At 28.8% G+C, this 20,838-nt stretch overlaps 1 protein-coding gene across 1 annotated transcript; it reads left to right on the top strand.

The window, feature by feature from the left end:
- Window positions 1-202: 202 nt before the first annotated feature.
- On the top strand, window positions 203-20,615 carry Phum_PHUM247970 (ciliary dynein heavy chain, putative; the record flags this gene model as incomplete). The annotated part of the gene is made up of 63 exons (XM_002426267.1): window positions 203-356; window positions 444-589; window positions 679-877; window positions 998-1,161; window positions 1,238-1,414; window positions 1,518-1,841; window positions 1,925-2,071; window positions 2,189-2,463; window positions 2,590-2,803; window positions 2,881-3,116; window positions 3,326-3,494; window positions 3,679-3,997; window positions 4,091-4,468; window positions 4,566-4,819; window positions 4,912-5,092; window positions 5,168-5,314; window positions 5,394-5,584; window positions 5,668-5,831; window positions 5,942-6,196; window positions 6,280-6,520; window positions 6,612-6,811; window positions 6,870-7,041; window positions 7,159-7,443; window positions 7,544-7,849; window positions 7,973-8,324; window positions 8,414-8,699; window positions 8,780-9,139; window positions 10,079-10,406; window positions 10,489-10,836; window positions 10,946-11,132; window positions 11,228-11,373; window positions 11,448-11,646; window positions 11,739-11,857; window positions 11,933-12,269; window positions 12,360-12,630; window positions 12,726-12,926; window positions 13,099-13,344; window positions 13,438-13,756; window positions 13,849-14,075; window positions 14,164-14,386; window positions 14,458-14,634; window positions 14,733-14,900; window positions 14,988-15,203; window positions 15,300-15,437; window positions 15,537-15,693; window positions 15,788-15,927; window positions 16,032-16,187; window positions 16,281-16,436; window positions 16,519-16,717; window positions 16,755-16,906; window positions 16,997-17,250; window positions 17,345-17,535; window positions 17,631-17,862; window positions 17,938-18,214; window positions 18,321-18,507; window positions 18,610-18,871; window positions 18,938-19,177; window positions 19,272-19,439; window positions 19,518-19,662; window positions 19,753-19,942; window positions 20,026-20,147; window positions 20,219-20,389; window positions 20,490-20,615. The coding sequence occupies 63 exons, from the start codon at window positions 203-205 to the stop codon at window positions 20,613-20,615; spliced, it is 13,671 nt and encodes a 4,556-aa protein (XP_002426312.1).
- Window positions 20,616-20,838: the final 223 nt, after the last annotated feature.

Genomic DNA, 20,838 nt, shown 5'->3' with positions numbered 1-20,838 from the left:
AAGTCTTCTATGGCAAGAAAATTTAAAAAAACGATATGTAATAATTTATTATTAATATTATTTTCATACAAATTATTAAAATTATTCGTTAGAAATAATAATAATTTTTTTTTTTTTTTTACTTAATTATTAGCAAGAAGCAAAAGAAAATAGGAACGCACGTTTATCAGCGATACGAATGCAGCATCGGCATATATTAGAAATGGTTGCAACATTATTTGGAATCGAGTATAAAGTTGTAGAAGAAGGTGTTATTGATAATGATCAACATATTAAATTATTAGAAAGCTTAACGGAAGAAGGTGGTCGTAGAGCTGTCGTTTTTTTATATCAAGAAATGGAACCTCCTCCTTTAGGTAAAGAAATAAATCAATAAAATTTTGACAGAATAAAATTAAGCGTTAGTATTATTATTATTATTTTTTTTTTTCATCATGGTTTAGAGGCAGGAAGAGCACTGTCTGACAACACACTTCCTTTTAAAAGAATTATTGTAACTGATGGAAGTGATAGTCCATGCAAAGACAGAGCTATTGTGGTTTATAGAACTAAAGGTCACATAAATATCGAACCAAGAAACGTTTGCGAGGTGAGAAAATTTTTTTTTTATTTTATTTTAATAACAATTATTATAATTATTATTATCGGTAGTTATGTATATGCGTTTCGCATTTATAGGATATGTTGTATGCATCTTTAGAAGTTGATCCAAACGATATAAATACGGTATCTGCCATGCAAGGTCTATTAGGAAGAACTTCATCCAAATCATTGGAAGTATTTACACAATGGGGTGAACTTAACAAAACAAACACTGGTTTAATGGCAAAAAAAGAATTTTTAGACGAATATAAAGCGTTTGATAATTTTATTTCCGGTTAATAATAATTTTTTTTCTGCGTTTTCGGAATTGAAAAAAAACACGTTAATTAAATTTTTCAATCAATCAATCAAGTTCAATTTGTTTTTTTTTTTTTTTTTTGTTTTTTTTTTTCAGCTACTAAATCAGATTTAGATGGTAAAATTAAATTTCAATTTCCCGAAGAAATATATAAAAATTTTTTAACAACTCCCGAGGATGTAAAAATAGCTGCCCGAAATCCAGATATTGCATCAGAAGTAAATGCCTACGGGAAAATTTGGGTTAAACAAATAGAAAAAGTAATAAAAAAATTTTTTTTTTTAAATTGAAGGAGTGACATAAAATTTATAATATTTAATTTAAATAATTATTTAGGTTTTAGTTGAAGCAGAACAAATTAGGCGTGAAAAAGATGATGTTGGACCAATGGCAGAATTAGAATATTGGAGAAAATGGCTAACAAAATTTACTTCAGTTGTCGAATTTATAAAAACTGAAAAATTAAAAATGTGTTTGCAGTGTTTACGATATTCAAGGTCTAAAATAATTCCAGTAAGATTCAGTAAATTTTTTTTTTTTTTTTTTTCTTGTCGATCACTTGACGAATTAATAAATATATTTAATGAATTTTTTTTTTTTTTTGTTAAATTGAAAGCTTTGGGGCCCTTTAGATAATAGAATCACTGAAGCTTGTAACGAAGCTGCAGATAATGTTAAATATTTATATGCATTGGAAAGGTACAGTGAACCTTTATACACGTGTGATCCTACCACAATGGGAGACCACATATCAAGTTTAATGTACACAATCCGTATGATTTATGCTACTTCTCGTTATTACAATACCTCAGAAAGAGTGACAGCACTTTTGGTTAAAGTAACCAATCAAATGGTTACGCAGTGTAGAAATTATTTAACAGAAAATGGTACAAAAACCGTTTGGGAACATAAAAAAAAAGATATTATAACAAAAATGAGGGTAAAATCTGCAAAAAAAAAAAAAAAAATCATTTAAAAAAATTTTTTTTTGGTTTTTAATTACAATTAATTTATATTTTTCAGGTATGTTTAAATCTTTATAAAAAATATAAAAGTTGCTTTGCCGAAACCCAAAGACAAATAAATGAAAATCCCGAAGAAAAAGCATTTGGTTGTTCAGAAGCTAATGTTTTTGTTAAATTTGAATCTTTTCGAATTAGACTTGAGAGAGTATGACAAAATTTTTATTATTTATAATATTTTTTTTACTGATAAATATCAGTATTTATTATTATTATTATTATTACAATTTGGGGAAATTTATATAATATATTATTAAATTTTCAGTTAACAGATACGCTGGAAACTTATTTAGCATATTCAATTATTCAAAGTTCTCGACTTGAAGGTATAGATTATTATGTTAAAAGTTTCAATAAATATTTTAATGACATGGCTTCAAAACCATATGACGCTTTAAACCACAGAAAACCGTATTTCGATGCTGACTATGATGTTTTTAAACAACAAGTAAATACTTGGGAACAAGAAATAAGAAATTATTTGGGTGAAACGTTAGCTACAATGCCAAACGTTCAAGAATCATTAAGAATACTAGAGAGGTTATAATCAATAGAAATCATTTTAAAGTTTTTAAATCGTTTTCAGTTATTTGAGTGTGTCGAATCATCTGGAACAAAAAGAATTTTTTTTTTTTAATATAAAATAAAAAATTGGTTTGATTTTAGATTTGACAAATTGAATTTACCTTGCTTGCTTATAAATAGAAAATATTTAGAATTATTAGATAAATTTTACGACGAAATTGGTGATGTGAGAGATAGATATAATGAAGATCGACAAAGTTGTCCGGTTCCTAAAAATATGCCTCCAGTTTCTGGACGAATATTTTGGGTTCGACAGCTTTATAAAAGAATAGAAGAACCAATGGATATTTTTAAAGTAAAAAAAAATATATATAAATATATATTTTTTTTTTGTATAAATCATTAGTAATTTAAAAAAATTTTTTTTTATAGACTAAGAAAGCGGTTATAGAACATCCTCGAGCTCAGAAAGTAATAAAATTATACAATTGTATTTGTAAAGTATTTGTTCAATATGAATTGGTTCACCATCAACTTTGGTGTGAACATGTTTCTCAAGTTGAAGAATGTTTAGTGGTTCCAGTTTTAACTAAACACCCTAGAAAAAATATGATCAATGTAAATTTTAATAGTTACATAGAAGAAGTTATTAGAGAAGTTGAATACATGTGGAAATTAGGTTTAAAAGTACCCGATACGGCTGCCATTGTTTGTTTTCACAAAGAAAAACTTTTGGGTAACAAAGAAAAAATTAAAGCGATTGTTATTGAATACATGAGAATAAGGCTAGTAAAATTTTCACGCGTAGAGAAATAATAATTTACGTCAAGTTTTTATTACAATAAAAAATTATAAGGATATAAATTATAATTTGCAGGAGGTCTGTTCCTCGTTTATTTTTACCATTGATGCGACCGTTATTATACGATTTAGAACTGGCTTTTAATCCTGGTATGGCCGATATAACTTGGGTATCTTCCGAAATATCTAACTTTTGCGAACAAGTTGAAACAAAGTTAATTAAAGTTGGTTGCTTTATAAAAGAAGTAAGTAATAATAAAAAAAAAAACGTTAAAAATTCATAAAATTATAAAACAAACTTTTGCAACCTTTAATTTGAGTACATGAGATTCTCGCCAAGTATAAAATTTAGGTTTTTTTTTTTTCTATAAATCTAAAATGAAAAATTTTATGTGTACCTAATTATAAATTTGTATAATACAATTTTAGTTGGTTGACATGAAAGCTGCTCGTATTGACGAGCCTTTGCTGGCCATATCAAAAACTTCTTTCTTGGAAATCCCAACGGATTCAGCCGTTTCACCTCAAGAATTTTACGAATCAAATGTGACTTTGAGACTAAATTTAGAAAAAGAAATAGAAACCAAATATTCTGTGATTGAAGAAGCGGCTATTGAACTCATCGATCGCTTTGTTGATACATTTGATGTTCCTTCGGTGGCCAATGAAAAATATTTTTGGTTAGATCCATCGAAAATTTTAAAACCAAGTAGTTCTGCCATGAATTTAGTTATTTCCGATGACATAGGTACAAGATTTTGTGTGTTAATTTTAATTATGCATCCGTTAACATAATAAATAAAAAAAAAAAAAAAAAAATTATTTAATATTTGTTTTAAAGCGTTTAGAGCAGTGGAAAAAGTAACCGAAGAGGATCTTACTCAGTTTAAAAATGATTGTATGGACATGTTTGCGTATTTTTTCCAAAGGAGCATAGATGCACTTGTACGTGCCACAAAATCATCTCTAGAAGCTCTAAGACGGCGAGCTTTTGCTTTTACCGTCGTTACCGAAGAAGAATCAAATTTTATAAAACCATTTTTATACACTCATATGGTATTACATATTCCGACCATTTCAATATCTCCGAATTTAGATGAAATACAATCGTATTGCGGGAAGGTGGTATCAAATATTTTAGAAACTCATAAAGGAATAATTCAATGGGGTCAACGTTCGGATAAGTTGGCCGCTATTGAAGATAAACCAATATTTGAAGGTTAGATCCATCACTCAATATTGTCATTAACGTCGTTTAATTTTTGATAATATTAAATTGCTTCGATTGAAATATAAATTAATATGATATTTTTAAGAAGAAATCGAAGAAGAAGATGAAGGTGAAAAACTTATAACTGAAGAATCGCAAGAACACGAAGAAAATGAAGAAGAAGAGATTTTAGAGGAAGAAGAAAATGAATTAGAACATGGTTTAAAAAAAGGTTCATTTAAAACGAAATTGAAAAATTATTATAAACTAATAGCGGATCACAAAGAAATTGTTAGAAATGTTATGTCATTACAAGGAGCCATGCTATTATTAAAGCCCGACGTTATTAAATGTAACGAAGTAAGCATTTAAGTAAATTTTTCCCCTACATAAAAATGAAAAAAAAAAAATAAAAAATAAAATTTATGTATTAATTTTTCCCTTTTTTAAAGGAATATTTAAAATTTTCATATTTGTGGGCCGATGATAGAGAACTTCAAGTTAAAAGTTTTGTCGATCAGGAGCCCATATATCAGGAAATAAAAGATAAATTTACCGAATTTATCGTTAATATTGATTTAGTACAAAGTTTACCTGAAAGACACGTTATCGGAGCATTGGAAGTACGATTGGGTAAGGAATTTAAACTCTTTTATTTAAAAAAAAAATTATTATTATTATCATTAATTTAAAAATTAATATTTACAGATAAAATTAAAGGTGCTTTACTTGCCGAAGCTACGACATGGAAATTTTTATTAGGAAAATTTTTAATGCACGCATACGGTTTAAAATTAAAATCCATTGTTGATTTTATTAAAGAGCGAAATAATATTCTTTCGAGAGCAATCAATGGTAAAATTTTACAAAAATTGAGAAAAAAATGTTTTTTTTTGCCAATAAAAATTAATATAAATTGATTTATTTTAATTAGATTTGGATGATGTTAGATCAGCCATGAGTTGTTTAGATTTAATTAGAGAAAATTTTATAAGAATTGACATAACTTTGGGTTTAATTGAAGAAACTTATGCATTATTTGCTAAATTTGGTGTTACTGTTCCCAAAGAAGAACAGGAAAAAGTTGATTCTCTAAGATATAATTTTGAATTAATGATTGAAACGGTATTTTAAATAAAAAGTTTAAATATAAGTTGAAAGAGGATTGTATAAAAGAAAAAAATATATATATATTATTTAAATTTTAGTCGAAAAAGGTTCAAAAGAATTTGGTGGACGTTCAAGAACCATTTAAAGTAGAATTAATAAAAGAAATAAAAAAATTTAAAATGGATTTAGAAAATTTCGATAGAGATTTCGAAGTTGGAGGACCTCTTGTACCTGGATTGGCTGCTCGCGAAGCTAGCGATAGGTATATTAAATGTTTTTAAATTTAAAAAAATAATTCAACAAATTCAGTTAAAAATTCAGCTAAAAACTAGTTTTTATTATTATAAAAACTTTTTTTTTTTTTTTTTTTAGAGTCACATTATTTCAAATGCGTTTTGATGATTTATGGGAACGTTATGAAAGATATGCCAACGGAGAAAGATTATTCGGTTTACCATTGAGTGATTATCCAACATTATTTGAACGTAAAAAACAAATGAACTTGCTCAACAAACTCTATTCGTTATATGTACAAGTAATGCGTTCGATTGACGGTTACAATAATCTTTTGTGGGCGGATATTGATATAGATGTTATAAATGCCGAATTAACGGAATTTCAAAATAGGTACTAAATCACTTTATTTAAAAATATATTTAAAAAAAAAATTTCATTTGATTATAAATTGTGGTGTATTTTTTTTTAATTAGATGTCGAAAATTACCAAAAGGTATGAAAGATTGGCCAGCATTCATTGAATTAAAAAAGAAAATTGATGATTTTAATGAAACTTGTCCCCTGTTGGAAATGATGGCTAATAAGGCTATGAAAGATAGACATTGGATAAGGCTATCAAAACTTTTGGGATATGAATTTGATGTGGAATCAGAAACGTTTTTATTGAAAAATGTTATGGATGCGCCATTGTTAAAATATAAAGAAGATGTCGAGGTAATTATTAATTCTGTCTTTGTAAATAATTTATTTACAACAATAAAAAATAAAAAAAAATTTCACGTGGACAATTCGAATATTATTTTAGGATATTTGCATTAGTGCCATTAAAGAAAAAGATATTGAAGCGAAATTAAAACAAGTAATAGCGGATTGGTCTGTGGTGGAATTGAGTTTTTCACATTTCAAAAGTCGTGGAGAATTATTATTAAAGGGAACGGAAACTGCAGAAATAATTGCTTTATTAGAAGACAGTTTAATGCTTTTATCCTCGCTTCTTTCCAACAGGTAATTGACACATTACAACATTAATCAATTCCATCACCAAAATTTATTTTAATTATAGGTACAATGCATTCTTTAAAAAAGATATTCAATTGTGGGTGTGGAAATTAAGCACAACTTCGGAAATATTGGAAACCTGGATGACGGTTCAAAATTTATGGGTTTATTTGGAGGCTGTTTTCGTCGGTGGTGATATAGCTAAACAACTTCCAGCCGAATCGAAAAGGTTTGCGGTAGGCTTGAATTAATTTTTTCTTATTAATTTACATTAATAAATTATTATAAAATATTATTAGGTTTAAAAGTGGTTGTCGAAGTTTTTTTTGCAAATTGTAAATTATATTTACTAGGCCATTGATAAGTCTTGGGTAAGAATTATGCACAGGGCAAGAGACATAGCTTTGGTGATTGAGGTGTGCGTCGGAGATGAAACAATGCTTCAAATGTTACCACACTTGTTGGAACAACTGGAATCATGTCAAAAATCATTAACCGGTTACCTGGAATCAAAAAGATTATTGTTTCCAAGATTTTTTTTCGTTTCCGATCCTGCTTTGCTGGAAATTTTAGGTCAAGCATCGGACAGTCACACAATTCAAAATCATTTATTGAGTGTTTTTGAAAATGTTTACATGGTAAAAATGCATTTTTATTAAAAATTTTTTGTCATTTAATCAAAATTTATTAAAAAAAAAAAAAAAAAAAAAAATTATATTTAAATTTTTTAAATTTTAGGTTGAATTTGATGATAAAGTATACGATCGTATTACCGCCATCATGTCGAAAGAAATGGAAAAAATTCCATTAGAAAAAGAAGTTTTTGCTATCGGAGGAGTTGAATTTTGGTTAGGAAATTTACTAAAAATGGCACTTCAATCATTGAATATTGTCATTGGTCAAGCTGCGGTTGCCATAAAAGATCCCGATTTTCAAGTTCTTGATTTCTTAGACAAATTTCCAGCTCAAGTTGGTTTATTAGGAATTCAATTTATTTGGACCAGGGATTCTGAATTGGCGCTTAACAAATGTCGAATTGACAAGGTATATATTGCAACAAATAAAACTAAAATTAAGGTTTTTGTACAATAATAAATTAAGTTTTCAAAAGATTATTTAATTAATTTTTTTTTAACCACAAAAAAAAATTTTTATATTTATTTACAGACAATAATGAAAGAAACAAACTTAAAATTTTTAGCTTTATTGAATTTATTAATCGAACAAACGACAAAAGATTTATCGAAATTCACTCGCGTTAAATTTGAAACTCTTGTCACAATTCACGTTCATCAAAGAGATATTTTCGATGATTTAGTCAGAATGAAAGTTAAAAGCGTTACCGATTTCGAATGGTTAAAACAAGCAAGATTTTATTGGTTGGAAGAGGAAGAAGAATGTTTGGTACGAATAACCGATGTTAATTTCATATATCAAAATGAATTTTTGGGTTGCACGGAACGTCTTGTGATAACTCCATTAACCGACCGATGTTATATAACACTCGCACAATCAGTCGGTTCGTAAAGAGAATTTTTTTTTTTTTTTTGATTTACCACACAAAAAATTGTTTATTTTAAAAAATTTAAATTAATTTAATATTGTAAGGAATGAATATGGGTGGAGCTCCAGCCGGACCAGCTGGAACTGGTAAAACGGAAACAACCAAAGATATGGCAAAAGCATTAGGAAAATATTGCGTCGTTTTTAATTGTTCGGATCAAATGGATTTCAGAGGATTGGGAAGAATTTTTAAAGGTTTAGCACAATCTGGATCTTGGGGATGCTTCGATGAATTCAATAGAATCGAACTACCCGTGCTTTCGGTCGCTGCCCAACAAATAAATATTGTTTTCACAGCGAAAAAAGAACGAAAATCATATTTTATATTTAGGTATATTTTTCATTTTTTCATAAATACTTTAATACTTTTGACTTTAAGACAAATTGAATGATAACTTGAAAAAAATATAGCGATGGTGACATGGTTTCTCTAAATATGGAATTTGGTATATTTATAACTATGAACCCTGGTTATGCCGGACGTCAGGAACTACCGGAAAATTTAAAAATTATGTTTAGAACTGTGGCAATGATGGTACCGGACAGGCAAATCATCATGAGAGTTAAATTGGCTTCTTGCGGATTTAAAGAAAATGTACCATTGGCGAAAAAATTTTTCACTTTGTACAAACTTTGCGAAGAGCAACTTAGCAAACAAGTCCATTACGATTTCGGTTTAAGAAATATATTATCCGTTTTGAGAACTTTAGGATCGCAAAAAAAACAATATCCATCCGATTCTGAAGAAATGTTGGTCATGAGAGTTTTAAGGTAAAATTTTATTTTCAATTTCTATATAAAAAAAAAAAAAAAAAAAAAAAAAAATAGGTAAACTTTAATTTCCCTCTCTTAACATATTAAACATGAGTTTTCACGTCTCTGCCCCATTTATGACTAAAAAGAAACAAAAAAAAAAAAAAATGGAAAATTTTAGTTCATACTTTGTGAATTTATTTAAAATTGATTTTTTTTTTTTTTTTTTTTTTTTTTCATTTTTAAAATAAGTAAAAAATTGTAAAAATTTTTTTTGCTAAAATGATTTTTTTGCGCTTATTTCGAATTTATATTTGTTTACAATTTTTTTTTAAAAAAAGGGAAAAATTTATTTTTCGATCGGTTTTATTAAATAATATTATTTATAATTAAATTATTAGTAATAAAAAATTATTTCAAGGAGATTTTAAATGATATAATGAAGAATGAATTTAAATGGCTCACGCTTGTGTATGCAGTGGCGGTTACTTTGGCTGTGACATTAGTTTTCATTCCATGCATTTTGGGAGATGTTAAACCGGGATTTTATTTACTTCTTTTCTGTTTTTTTTTTTACATTGCCATACTTTCTATTATCATTGTGGCCATCATTCGTACAAAGTGGTTTGAAATGCCTTTCGGTAAATGTTTAGAATGTTCAGCATTTTGGTGTTCCTCTTTCACAGTAGGGATTTTGGCATTGCCCATAGCCCTATGCAGATCCCCGCGGGAGGACCCTCACATCGATTTACTTTCAGCTATTTTAAGTTTTTTCGGACATTTTATCCTAATAAACACGACAGGTTTCTTTTTTTATAGACTTTATGTTGTTAAACAAAATAATAGTTGGTGAATTTGAATGAGTTAGTCTTAATTTGATAAAAAAAAAAAAAAAAAAAAAATTTTAAATTGAAAATTTTTTCCTAATTTCATTATTTAACTTTTTAACAACAACAGAGACATGAACTTATCAAAACTGGTCGATGAAGATGAATCGCTTTTTGTTTCTCTTATTGAGGATTTGTTTCCCGGCGTGAAATTGGGTGCAGCCGTGGTTAAAAAGAATCTTCAAACTGCCATTAATTTAGTTTGTAATCAAATGAATTTAGTCAATCATCCACCTTGGAATTTAAAATTGGTACAATTAATGGAAACATCTCTTGTACGTCACGGTTTAATGACGTTGGGACCAACGGGAGCTGGGAAAACCAAATGCATCCACGTTTTAATGCGATCTTTTACCGAAATAGGAAATCCACACAAAGAAATGAGAATGAATCCAAAGGTGATTTCCTCAAATAAATTTCTTTTTATTAAAATCAAAAATAATTTTTTTTTAAAGTTTATTATATATTTATGAAAAACAGGCTATCACAGCAGCTCAAATGTTTGGACGATTGGATGTTGCCACAAACGATTGGACCGATGGAATATTTTCTACATTATGGCGTAGATCCTTGAAAGTTAAAAAGACGGATAGCACTTGGATCGTTTTGGATGGACCCGTCGATGCAGTATGGATAGAAAATTTAAATAGCGTACTGGATGATAATAAAACTTTGACATTAGCCAACGGAGACAGAATTGTTATGGCTCCAAATGCTAAATTAGTATTCGAACCGGATAATGTAGATAATGCGTCTCCAGCAACCGTATCCAGAATGGGAATGGTTTTCATGAGTTCATCCGTATTAAATTGGCAGCCTATTCTTGACGTAAATTTCACAGTTCCATAAATTTTTATTTTTATCTTACATTTTAAATTTGTTTGGTACACAAATCTCTCTCTCTCTCTCTCTCTCTCAAATTAAAATAATATTGTAGGGATGGTTAAAACAGAGACCCGAAGGTGAAGCTACGATAATACGAAATTTATTTTACAAAATTTACGAAGATCTTCAATTTTTTGTTCAAACGAAATTGGTGGCAAAAATGGCGATTGGGGCTGCTTTGTATATTCGTCAATGTTGTGACGTCCTCGAAGGTTTAATCTATTCAGAAGATGATCCTCGTAAGTCTAAAATATTTAAATTTTAAAAAAATTTAAAAAAAAAAAAAAAAAAAGAATGAATCTCAATTATTAATTATTTATTATTTATTTTTTAGGAACCCTTCCGGATTATCATTTGGAAAGGTTTTTCTTGTTTGCTTTAATGTGGAGTTTGGGAGCCGTCCTGGAACTTGATGAACGGGAAAAACTAGAAACTTTTGTATTGGGACATAAATCAAAACTTAAATGGCCAAAGCTTCACGTAAATTGAAAAATTAATTAATTTTTTTTCAAAATTTTTATAAACCCTTAAATTAATATTTATTTTACATTTAGGGAGGGGATTCTATATTTGAATTTGTCGTTAACTATGACGGATTTTGGGAACATTGGTCTGAAAGAGTTGTCGATTATGTATATCCGGAAGATTCCGTTCCTGAATATTCAAGTATTTTAGTACCTAATGTTGATAATGTGAGAACTGCATTTTTAATTGAAATCATTGCTAAACAGTCAAAAGGTGTACTTCTCATAGGTAATAACTACTTACTAACTCCTTAAAAAATAGCGCCTGCACACTCACTGCAATATTAATATCATGTTTTTATTACTGAATCTTATTAACAGGAGAACAAGGAACTGCCAAAACCGTAATGATAAAGAGTTTTATGGCAAAATATGATCCCGAAACTCATCTTAGTAAAAGTTTCAATTTTTCTTCTGCTACCACTCCAAACATGTTCCAGGTAAAATTAATTTAATTAATAAATAAATAAATCAATAAACAAAATGCATTGCACAATTGTATTTCTTTCATTTAGAGAATAATAGAAAGCTACGTAGACAAACGAGTAGGTACCACGTACGGGCCTCCGAACGGAAGAAAAATGTCCGTGTTTATAGATGATATTAATATGCCGGTAATAAATGCATGGGGAGATCAAGTCACCAACGAAATAGTCCGTCAATTAATGGAAATGAAAGGTTTTTATTCGTTGGAGAAACCAGGAGAATTTTCAACTATAATCGACATTCAATTTTTGGCGGCCATGATACATCCCGGCGGAGGAAGAAATGACATTCCTCCAAGATTAAAAAGGCAATATTGTATTTTTAACTGTACTTTGCCTTCGAGCAAATCAATGGACAAAATATTTTGTTAGTATAATTAAATTTTTATCTGTAATTCACAGAAAAAAGAATTTTTTAAAAAAATTTAAATTTAAAAAATTTTTAATTTTTTAATAGCTGTCATTGGAGAGGGTTATTTTTGTTCAAAACGATTTAAACAAGAAATAGTAGAGTTTGTACCAAAATTAATTCCTTTAACTAGAATTATGTGGCAAACAACGAAAAATAAAATGTTGCCAACTCCGGCAAAATTTCATTACGTTTTTAATTTAAGAGATTTAAGTAGAATATGGCAAGGAATATTAAACATACAAGATCCAGAATGTCCAACCATTGTTACTTTATTAAAATTATGGCAACACGAATGCAAACGAGTGATTTCAGATAGGTGCTGCTGCTGCTGCTCATACATTCCTCTAATCATAGTGAATTTTTAACAAATTCCAACCACGCTAAACCTTTTTTTCTATTGATTTTTTTCAGGTTCACAACATTCGAAGATCAAAAATGGTTTCGACATAATTTACAAAAAATTGCACACCAAGAACTTGACGATGATTTTAAATATTACGAAGATGATAATGCATTTTTTGTTGATTTTCTACGTGATGTTCCGGAAGCAACGGGAGATGAACCTGAAGATTTTGTATTTGAAGCTCCCAAAATTTACGAAGAAGTTGTCGAGTTAGTCTCACATTTTTATAATTAAAAAGTAGTCGTTAGACATTTTTTTTTTAGAGGTTTCATATTAATACAAAATAATATTGATTAAATTAAATCTGACGTGAACGTCCGTTTTTTTTTTTTTTTTTTATATTAATTTATTATTAATAATTATGAATTATTATTTTTCCAGCTGGCAGTTGGTTATAGATAAATTATTTTTTTACATGGCGGGTTACAACGATGTGATTCGAGGTGCCAAATTAGACATGGTATTTTTCCAGGATGCTGTGATACACCTTATAATTATATCACGTGTTATTGAAACACCTAGAGGGAATCAAATGTTGGTGGGTGTAGGCGGTTCGGGTAAACAGTCTCTCACTAAACTGGCATCATTTATTTCCGGTTATAAAACTCATCAAATAACACTAACTCGGTACAAAAATTTATCCGTAGTAGCTTTTAAATTTTCTTTTTTTTTTCTTTTGAGAACCAAAAGTAAATTTATTAAATATATACTTTTTTTTAGATCCTATAATCTTTCAAATTTCCAAGACGATTTGAAATATTTATACAAAGTTGCCGGTGCGGAAGGTCACGGTATTACATTTATTTTTACCGATAATGATATTAAAGATGAAGCTTTCTTGGAATTTTTGAATAATATATTAAGCGCTGGAGAAGTGGCTAATTTATTTGCAAAAGATGAACTCGATGATATCACGAACGATTTGGTAACAGTTATGAGGAAAAAAGATCCAAGAAGACCACCGACAGCAGACAATTTGTACGACTTTTTTATTTCACGGGCTAGAAATAATCTTCACATAGTTCTTTGCTTTTCTCCGGTAAATAATCTCCAAATATTTCCCTTTTTTTTTAATCATTTTAAATTATTAATATATATATATAAAATTATGATTATATAATTTTTTATCAGGTTGGAGGAAAATTTAGATCTAGATCGTTAAAATTTCCCGGATTGATTTCCGGTGTAACAATTGACTGGTTTCAAAAATGGCCGAAAGATGCTTTGATAGCCGTATCTAATCATTTCTTGCAACATTTTAATATTGTATGCACGCCGGAAGTTAAAGAAGAACTTATTATTAACATGGCATACGTTCACGATAACGTAAATGATATTTGTGTCGCGTATTTCAATAAGTGAATACAATTATTTATGTATTTATACTATAATTTTATCAATTACAATTTCACAGGATTCATAAATGTTTTTTTTTTTTTTTTTGAGGTATCGACGTCAAACTCATGTCACTCCGAAATCATTTTTATCTTTTCTTGACGGTTATAAAAAGATTTATGTTGATAGATCAAATACAATAAATTTGATGGCGAAAAGAATGAGTGTAGGTTTGACAAAACTTGTGGAAGCAGCTGCAAGTGTGGACGCTTTAAAGAAAGAACTTGAAGTTAAAGTGAAAGAAATTGCTGTCGCGTCGGCTCAAACCGAAGAAGTAATAAACATTCCAAAAAGATTTTTTTCCTTTTTAAAAAGAACATTATTATTAACCTTTATGATTTTTAGGTTTTAACCGAAGTAGGTAAATCTCAAGAAGCTGCTGCCATTGTTAAAGCCGAAGTACAAACGGTGAAAGAAAAAGCAGAAGCTTTGGTCGTGGTAATCGGAAAAGAAACAGCAGTAGCAGAAGGTAAACTTGAAGCCGCGAGACCTGCTCTAGAAGCAGCCGAAGCTGCTCTTCTGGTAATGTTATAACAATAAATATCCCTTTATATTAAATTGTTGTGTATATTATTTTAAAAGTTTTTTTTTTTTTTTTTTTAATAAAAATTAAATTTTAGACCATAAAAGCTGCTGATATTGCAACAGTTCGAAAATTGGGTAAACCTCCACATTTGATAACGTGTATTATGGATGTGGTATTAATATTGTTTCAAAAAAAATTATTACCTATAACCGTGGATCCAGAAAAAAACTTTATAATGACAAGCTGGCAAGAATCATTAAAGGTATTTTTAATTTAAAATAATTAAAGGTATTTTTTATAAATTAAACAATTTAATTAAAATTGTAACTCAATATTTTTTTTTTTTTAGGTAATGGCGGATTCAAAGTTTCTGTCAAATTTACAAAATTTTCCAAAAGATCGTATAAATGCGGAAACGATCGACTTAATGAAGCCTTATTTAGAATTTAGCGATTATACTTTCGAAAAAGCCAAAACCGTTTGCGGTAATGTGGCCGGTTTGATTCGATGGACGATTGCCATGGCTGAATTTTTCGTTGTAAACAAAGAAGTTTTACCGTTGAAGGTAAATAAAAAAAAAAAAAAACGAGAAATTTCTACCAATTAGAGAGAGAGAGAGAGAGAGAGAGAGAGAGAGGTTGTATAAAATGTTAAATTTTAGGCTAATTTGGCTGTACAACAAGCAAAATTAACCGGAGCTAGAAAAGAATTGAAAAATGCTCAAGAATTATTAGATTCTAAACAAAAAGAATTGGATGCTGTGCAAATTCTTTTTGATACCGCAATGTCTAAGAAGCAAGTAAGATATCATCAATTTTTTTTTTTAAGAGAAGAGTCAAATTATTTCATCATTAATATATTTTAAGTAAGTAAATTTTTTTTTTTTTTTTTTAAATAGGCCGTTCTTGATGATGCTGCAAAATGTAAATCAAAAATGGATGCAGCATCTTCATTGATCAACGGATTAGGGGAAGAAAGAATACGTTGGACGGAACAATTGGCTCAATTTAAATCCGAAATCGAAAGGTTGATTGGAGACGTACTCATTTTCACAGGTGATAATGAAATTAAAGAATAAGAAATGATATAATTTTTCCGAAAAAAAAAAAAAAAAAAAAGTAAAATAAATTTAAAAATAAAAAATTGTAGGATTTTTATCTTATTGCGGTCCTTTCAATCAAGATTTTCGTCTTTTAATACAAAAAAGTTGGTTTGACGAATTAGCCAAAAGAAAAATTCCAGTTACGGCTAATTTAAATATAACTGATAATTTAACTGATTCCGCAACGGTAAATAACGGCTTATTTTTTTTTTTTTTTTTTTTTTTTGGCAATTAACTTATTAATAATTAAATATATAAAAAAAAAAAGAAAATGTGCTTTTTAATTATCAGATAGGTGAATGGAATTTACAAGGATTACCAAATGATGAATTATCAATACAAAATGGTATAATCGTGACGAAAGCTGCACGTTATCCATTACTTATAGATCCACAAAGTCAGGGAAAAGCCTGGATTAAAAACAAGGAAAAAGATAATGATTTTACGGTGTGAATGAATGAAATTATATTATGAAAAAGTTATAAAAAAAAAAAAAAAAAAGTTAATAAAATCTCTTTGACTAATTACTCATAATTACAGGTTACGGTTTTCAATCATAAATATTTTAGAAATTATCTCGAAGATAGTGTTTCATTAGGAAGAGCATTACTCATTGAAGATGTCGGAGAAGAATTAGATCCCGCTTTGGATAATGTTCTAGAAAAGAATTTTATTAAAATAGGAACTTCTCTAAAGGTAAACAAATAAATTTAATGTACATACATATATTAAATGTATATATTTAACCTTATTAAATAAATATATTTGTTCGGATTAGGTTAAAATTGGAGATAAAGAAATTGAAGTACATAAAGATTTTAGACTGTATATCACAACGAAACTCCCTAATCCAGCATATTCTCCAGAAATTGCGGCAAGGACTTCAATTATTGATTTCACGGTTACAATGAAAGGCACGAATTTACTTACTGGATATATAATTAATTATATTTTTTTTAATGAGAGAGAGAGAGAGAGTGTGTGATGATGATTTATTAAAATATTATTATTTAGGTCTGGAAGATCAATTGCTCGGAAGAGTTATTGTAACGGAAAAAAAAGAACTTGAAATAGAGAGAACAAATTTAATTACCGGTGTGACAGCCAATAAAAGAAAAATGAAAGAATTAGAAGCTAATTTGCTTCATAAATTATCTACCGTTGAGGTGATTAATATTAAAAATAAAAATGTCTGCGGAGATTTTAATATATATATATAAAATTTAACTAATAATTAAAAACTTTATAAATTTTAGGGATCTTTGGTAGATGATGAAAGCGTTATAACCGTTTTAAATATATCGAAGGATACAGCGGCTGATGTTAAAATAAAATTGCAAGTTGCAGAAGAAACGGAAATAAAAATCAATGCTGCCAGAGAAGAATTTCGACCCGTGGCCACACGTGGAAGTGTCCTTTATTTTCTCATAACGGATATGACAATGGTTAACAGCATGTATCAAACATCATTGGTTCAATTTTTAGAAAGATTTGATTTATCGTTAGCGAGGTGACGTCATATTTTATAACGGGGGGGGAGGGGAGGAGTAATTTTTAAAAAATTAAAAACTAATCGAGTAAATTTTTTTTTTTTTTTTTTACAGATCGGAAAAAAGTCTGATACCTTCAAGAAGGATAAATTTCATAAATGAATATTTAACATATGAAATATTTAAATATAAAAGCAGATCGTTATACGAAGTACATAAATTTTTATTTATTTTATTAATGACGTTTAAAATTGATTTACAAAGAGAATCGATTACTTATGAAGAATTTCAAACATTAATAAAAGGTTTCGTGTTGTTATTAATGATTATAATTGAGTAAGAAGAAGAAGAAAAAATTTCTTATTTTTTCTTTATCGTTTCTACTTACTATCAGGTGGAGCTGCTTTAGATCTCAATGCCGTTCAACCAAAACCTTGTAAATGGATTAGCGATAATACTTGGCTTAATTTGGTACAATTGTCAAATCTACGACAATTTCAATATCTATTGAATCAAATAACAAACAATGAAAAAAATTGGAAACTTTGGTTTGATAAAGAAGCACCAGAAGAAGAAGTTTTTCCAGACGGTTATCAAAATTTAGATGTTTTCAAACGTTTGCTACTCATTAGGTACCCTCCGCTGGTTTTTTTTTAAAGAGTACAACATCAACAGCAACAATAATAATAATAATGTCTTTCAAACAGGGCCTGGTGTCCAGATAGAATAATTTATCAATCAAGAAAATACATAGCACAATCAATGGGACCGAAATATGCCGAACCCGTTATAATGAATTACGAAATAATTTTTGAAGAATCTCGACCCAACACTCCATTGATTTGCTTTTTATCAATGGGATCCGATCCTACTCTTAATATAGAAACATTGGCAAAAAGAAACATGTTTTCGTGTAAGTCAATTTCCATGGGTCAAGGACAAGAAGTACATGCAAGGAAATTAATAGCAAAATCAATGTCTGAAGTAATTATTAATAATAATAATAATAATTTTGTTTTTTTTTCTTTTGCTTTAAATAATAATAATAATAATAATAAATTTTTTTGTAAAAAAAAAAAAAAAAAAAAAGGGAGGATGGGTTCTTTTACAAAATTGTCACTTGGGCCTTGAATACATGAATGAATTATTTACAACATTAATTGAAGCTGAATCAATACATGAAGATTTTAGAGTTTGGATAACAACTGAAGTTCATCCTAATTTTCCCATTTCTTTACTACAAATATCATTGCAATTTACAAATGAACCTCCGCAAGGTTTTCTTTTTTTTTTTTTTTTAAATGCAAAACATTTAAAATCGATAACGATTGATTGATTGATTGATTGTATTAAAATGAAAAATTATTTTTTGTTATTAGGTATTCGAGCCGGTTTGAAACGAACTTATGGCGGAATGACACAAGATGTTTTAGATTATACGGATGCTCATCAGTATTTATACATGTTGTATGCCGTATCGTTTTTACATAGCGTCGTTCAAGAGAGAAGAAAATTTGGACCTTTAGGTTGGAACATACCATACGAATTTAACAGTTCGGATTGGTTGGCATCCGTCATGTTTTGTCAAAATCATTTGGAAGCTTTAAATAAAGATCAACCTGTCAGCTGGACGACAGTCAGGTATATTAAATGAGATTTTTGAAATTTGACTTTCGAATGAGAAATAATATTCATTTTCCTTTTTAGATACATGTTGGGGGAAGTACAATATGGCGGGAGAGTGACCGACGATTACGATAAAAGACTTCTCAACACTTTTACAAAAGTTTGGTTTTCCGAAGCGATGTTTAATGAAAATTTTGTTTTTTACAAAGGATACGGAATCGTTAGATTTAAATATTTAAATCAATATTTGGAATATATCGATGAAATGTCTCAAGTGGATCCTCCCCAAGTTTACGGTCTTCATCCGAATGCTAACATAACGTAATTTAATTCGGGGGTCTTTTTTTTTTTTTGGCGCCAAATAAATTATAAAAAAATTTATTAGGTGCAATAATTGTTTTATTTTTATATTAAGGTATTTATCGAACACGGCTAAAAACATGTTAGACACGATATTATTAATACAACCGAAAGAATCATCCGGGGGTAAGGGGGAAACGAGAGAACACGCAGTCGTAAGACAAGCAAAAGAAATGCTTTCCAAATTACCCAAAGATTATGATTCTTTTGAAATCAGAGAAAGGTATTGTAATGTATAAAAAAAAAATTTGTCAAATGATAATAATAATAATCTTAAAAATTAATTTTTTTTTTTTTTAAGGCTCCGAATGTTGTTGACTCAATTATCACCGATGAATATTTTCCTTCGACAAGAAATCGATAGAATGCAAAGAGTCGTAACCGTTGTTAGAGATACACTAAGAGATCTTTTATTGGCCATCGAAGGAACGATAATTATGAACGACGTGAGGAGAGAAAATTTATAAAAATAAAAAAAAAAATGTTTTGCACAAACGATCATTAGGATAATTTTCCTTTTTTCTTTTTTTGTTTAGTCTTTAAGAGATGCTTTAGATAATATATACGATGCTAGAATACCTAAAACCTGGCTTCAAGGTTCTTGGACATCATCGAGTATAGGATTTTGGTTTACCGAACTCTTAGAACGTGACATACAATTTCGTACGTGGCTTATGAACGGTCGACCAATTATGTTTTGGATGACGGGATTTTTTAATCCCCAAGGTGGATTTTTGATCCAGTTGGAAATTTTGCCCCTTTTCGCTTTTTTTTTTTCGCGTTAACAAAAATTTAATTTTTTGTTAAAGGATTTTTAACTGCCATGAGACAAGAGGTTGCTCGGGCTCACAAAGGTTGGGCTTTAGATGCAGTTATATTGCACAATGACGTTTTGAAATTGATGAAAGAAGAAGTTCGAGGGCCCCCATCGGTAAATTTGTTTCCTTTAATTTCTGTTTTTTACATATTCAAAATTTTAATATAATTAAATGTCATTTACAGGAAGGAGTTTACGTCTATGGTTTATTTATAGAAGGCTCAGGTTGGGATAAAAGAAATGCTAAATTAACCGAATCCGCTCCCAAAGTTTTGTTTGTTCTCATGCCCGTAGTTCACATTTATGCAATTAACACGAATGAAATAAAAAAAGATCCTAAAATTGGATTATATCAGGTTTATTATTTTTTCCCCTTTTTTTTTAAAATTTCATTCCTTTTTTGCAAATGACTTCCAATGGAAAATTCATCAATGATTTCTTTTTGTTCGATTACAGTGTCCAGTTTATAAAAAGTTAAATAGAACTGATTTAACATTTATAACACCATTATGGTTAAATACGAGCAAACCTCCAGAACATTGGATTCTAAGAGGAGTCGCACTCCTTTGTGACGTCAAATGAAAGTGTTTTGTTTTTTTTAAATGTCTAAAATGGGTTTCTTGTTTTAATCAATGTTTCATAGTAAAAATTAAGTAAACCACTTTTTAAAAAAAATTTAATTTTCAATTTTATCAATACCTAAAAAAAACCCAACAATTCATCCAATTAAAAATTTAATAATTGTTTAATTGAAAAAATTTTTTTATAAAAAAGAACGACTTAATACTTAAAACGATAAAAAAAT

The sequence above is a fragment of the Pediculus humanus genome, genomic scaffold (genome assembly GCF_000006295.1).
Source record: "Pediculus humanus corporis 1103172107617 genomic scaffold, whole genome shotgun sequence".
Taxonomy (NCBI): domain Eukaryota; kingdom Metazoa; phylum Arthropoda; class Insecta; order Psocodea; family Pediculidae; genus Pediculus; species Pediculus humanus.
This window is presented reverse-complemented; position numbering and strand designations above follow the sequence as displayed.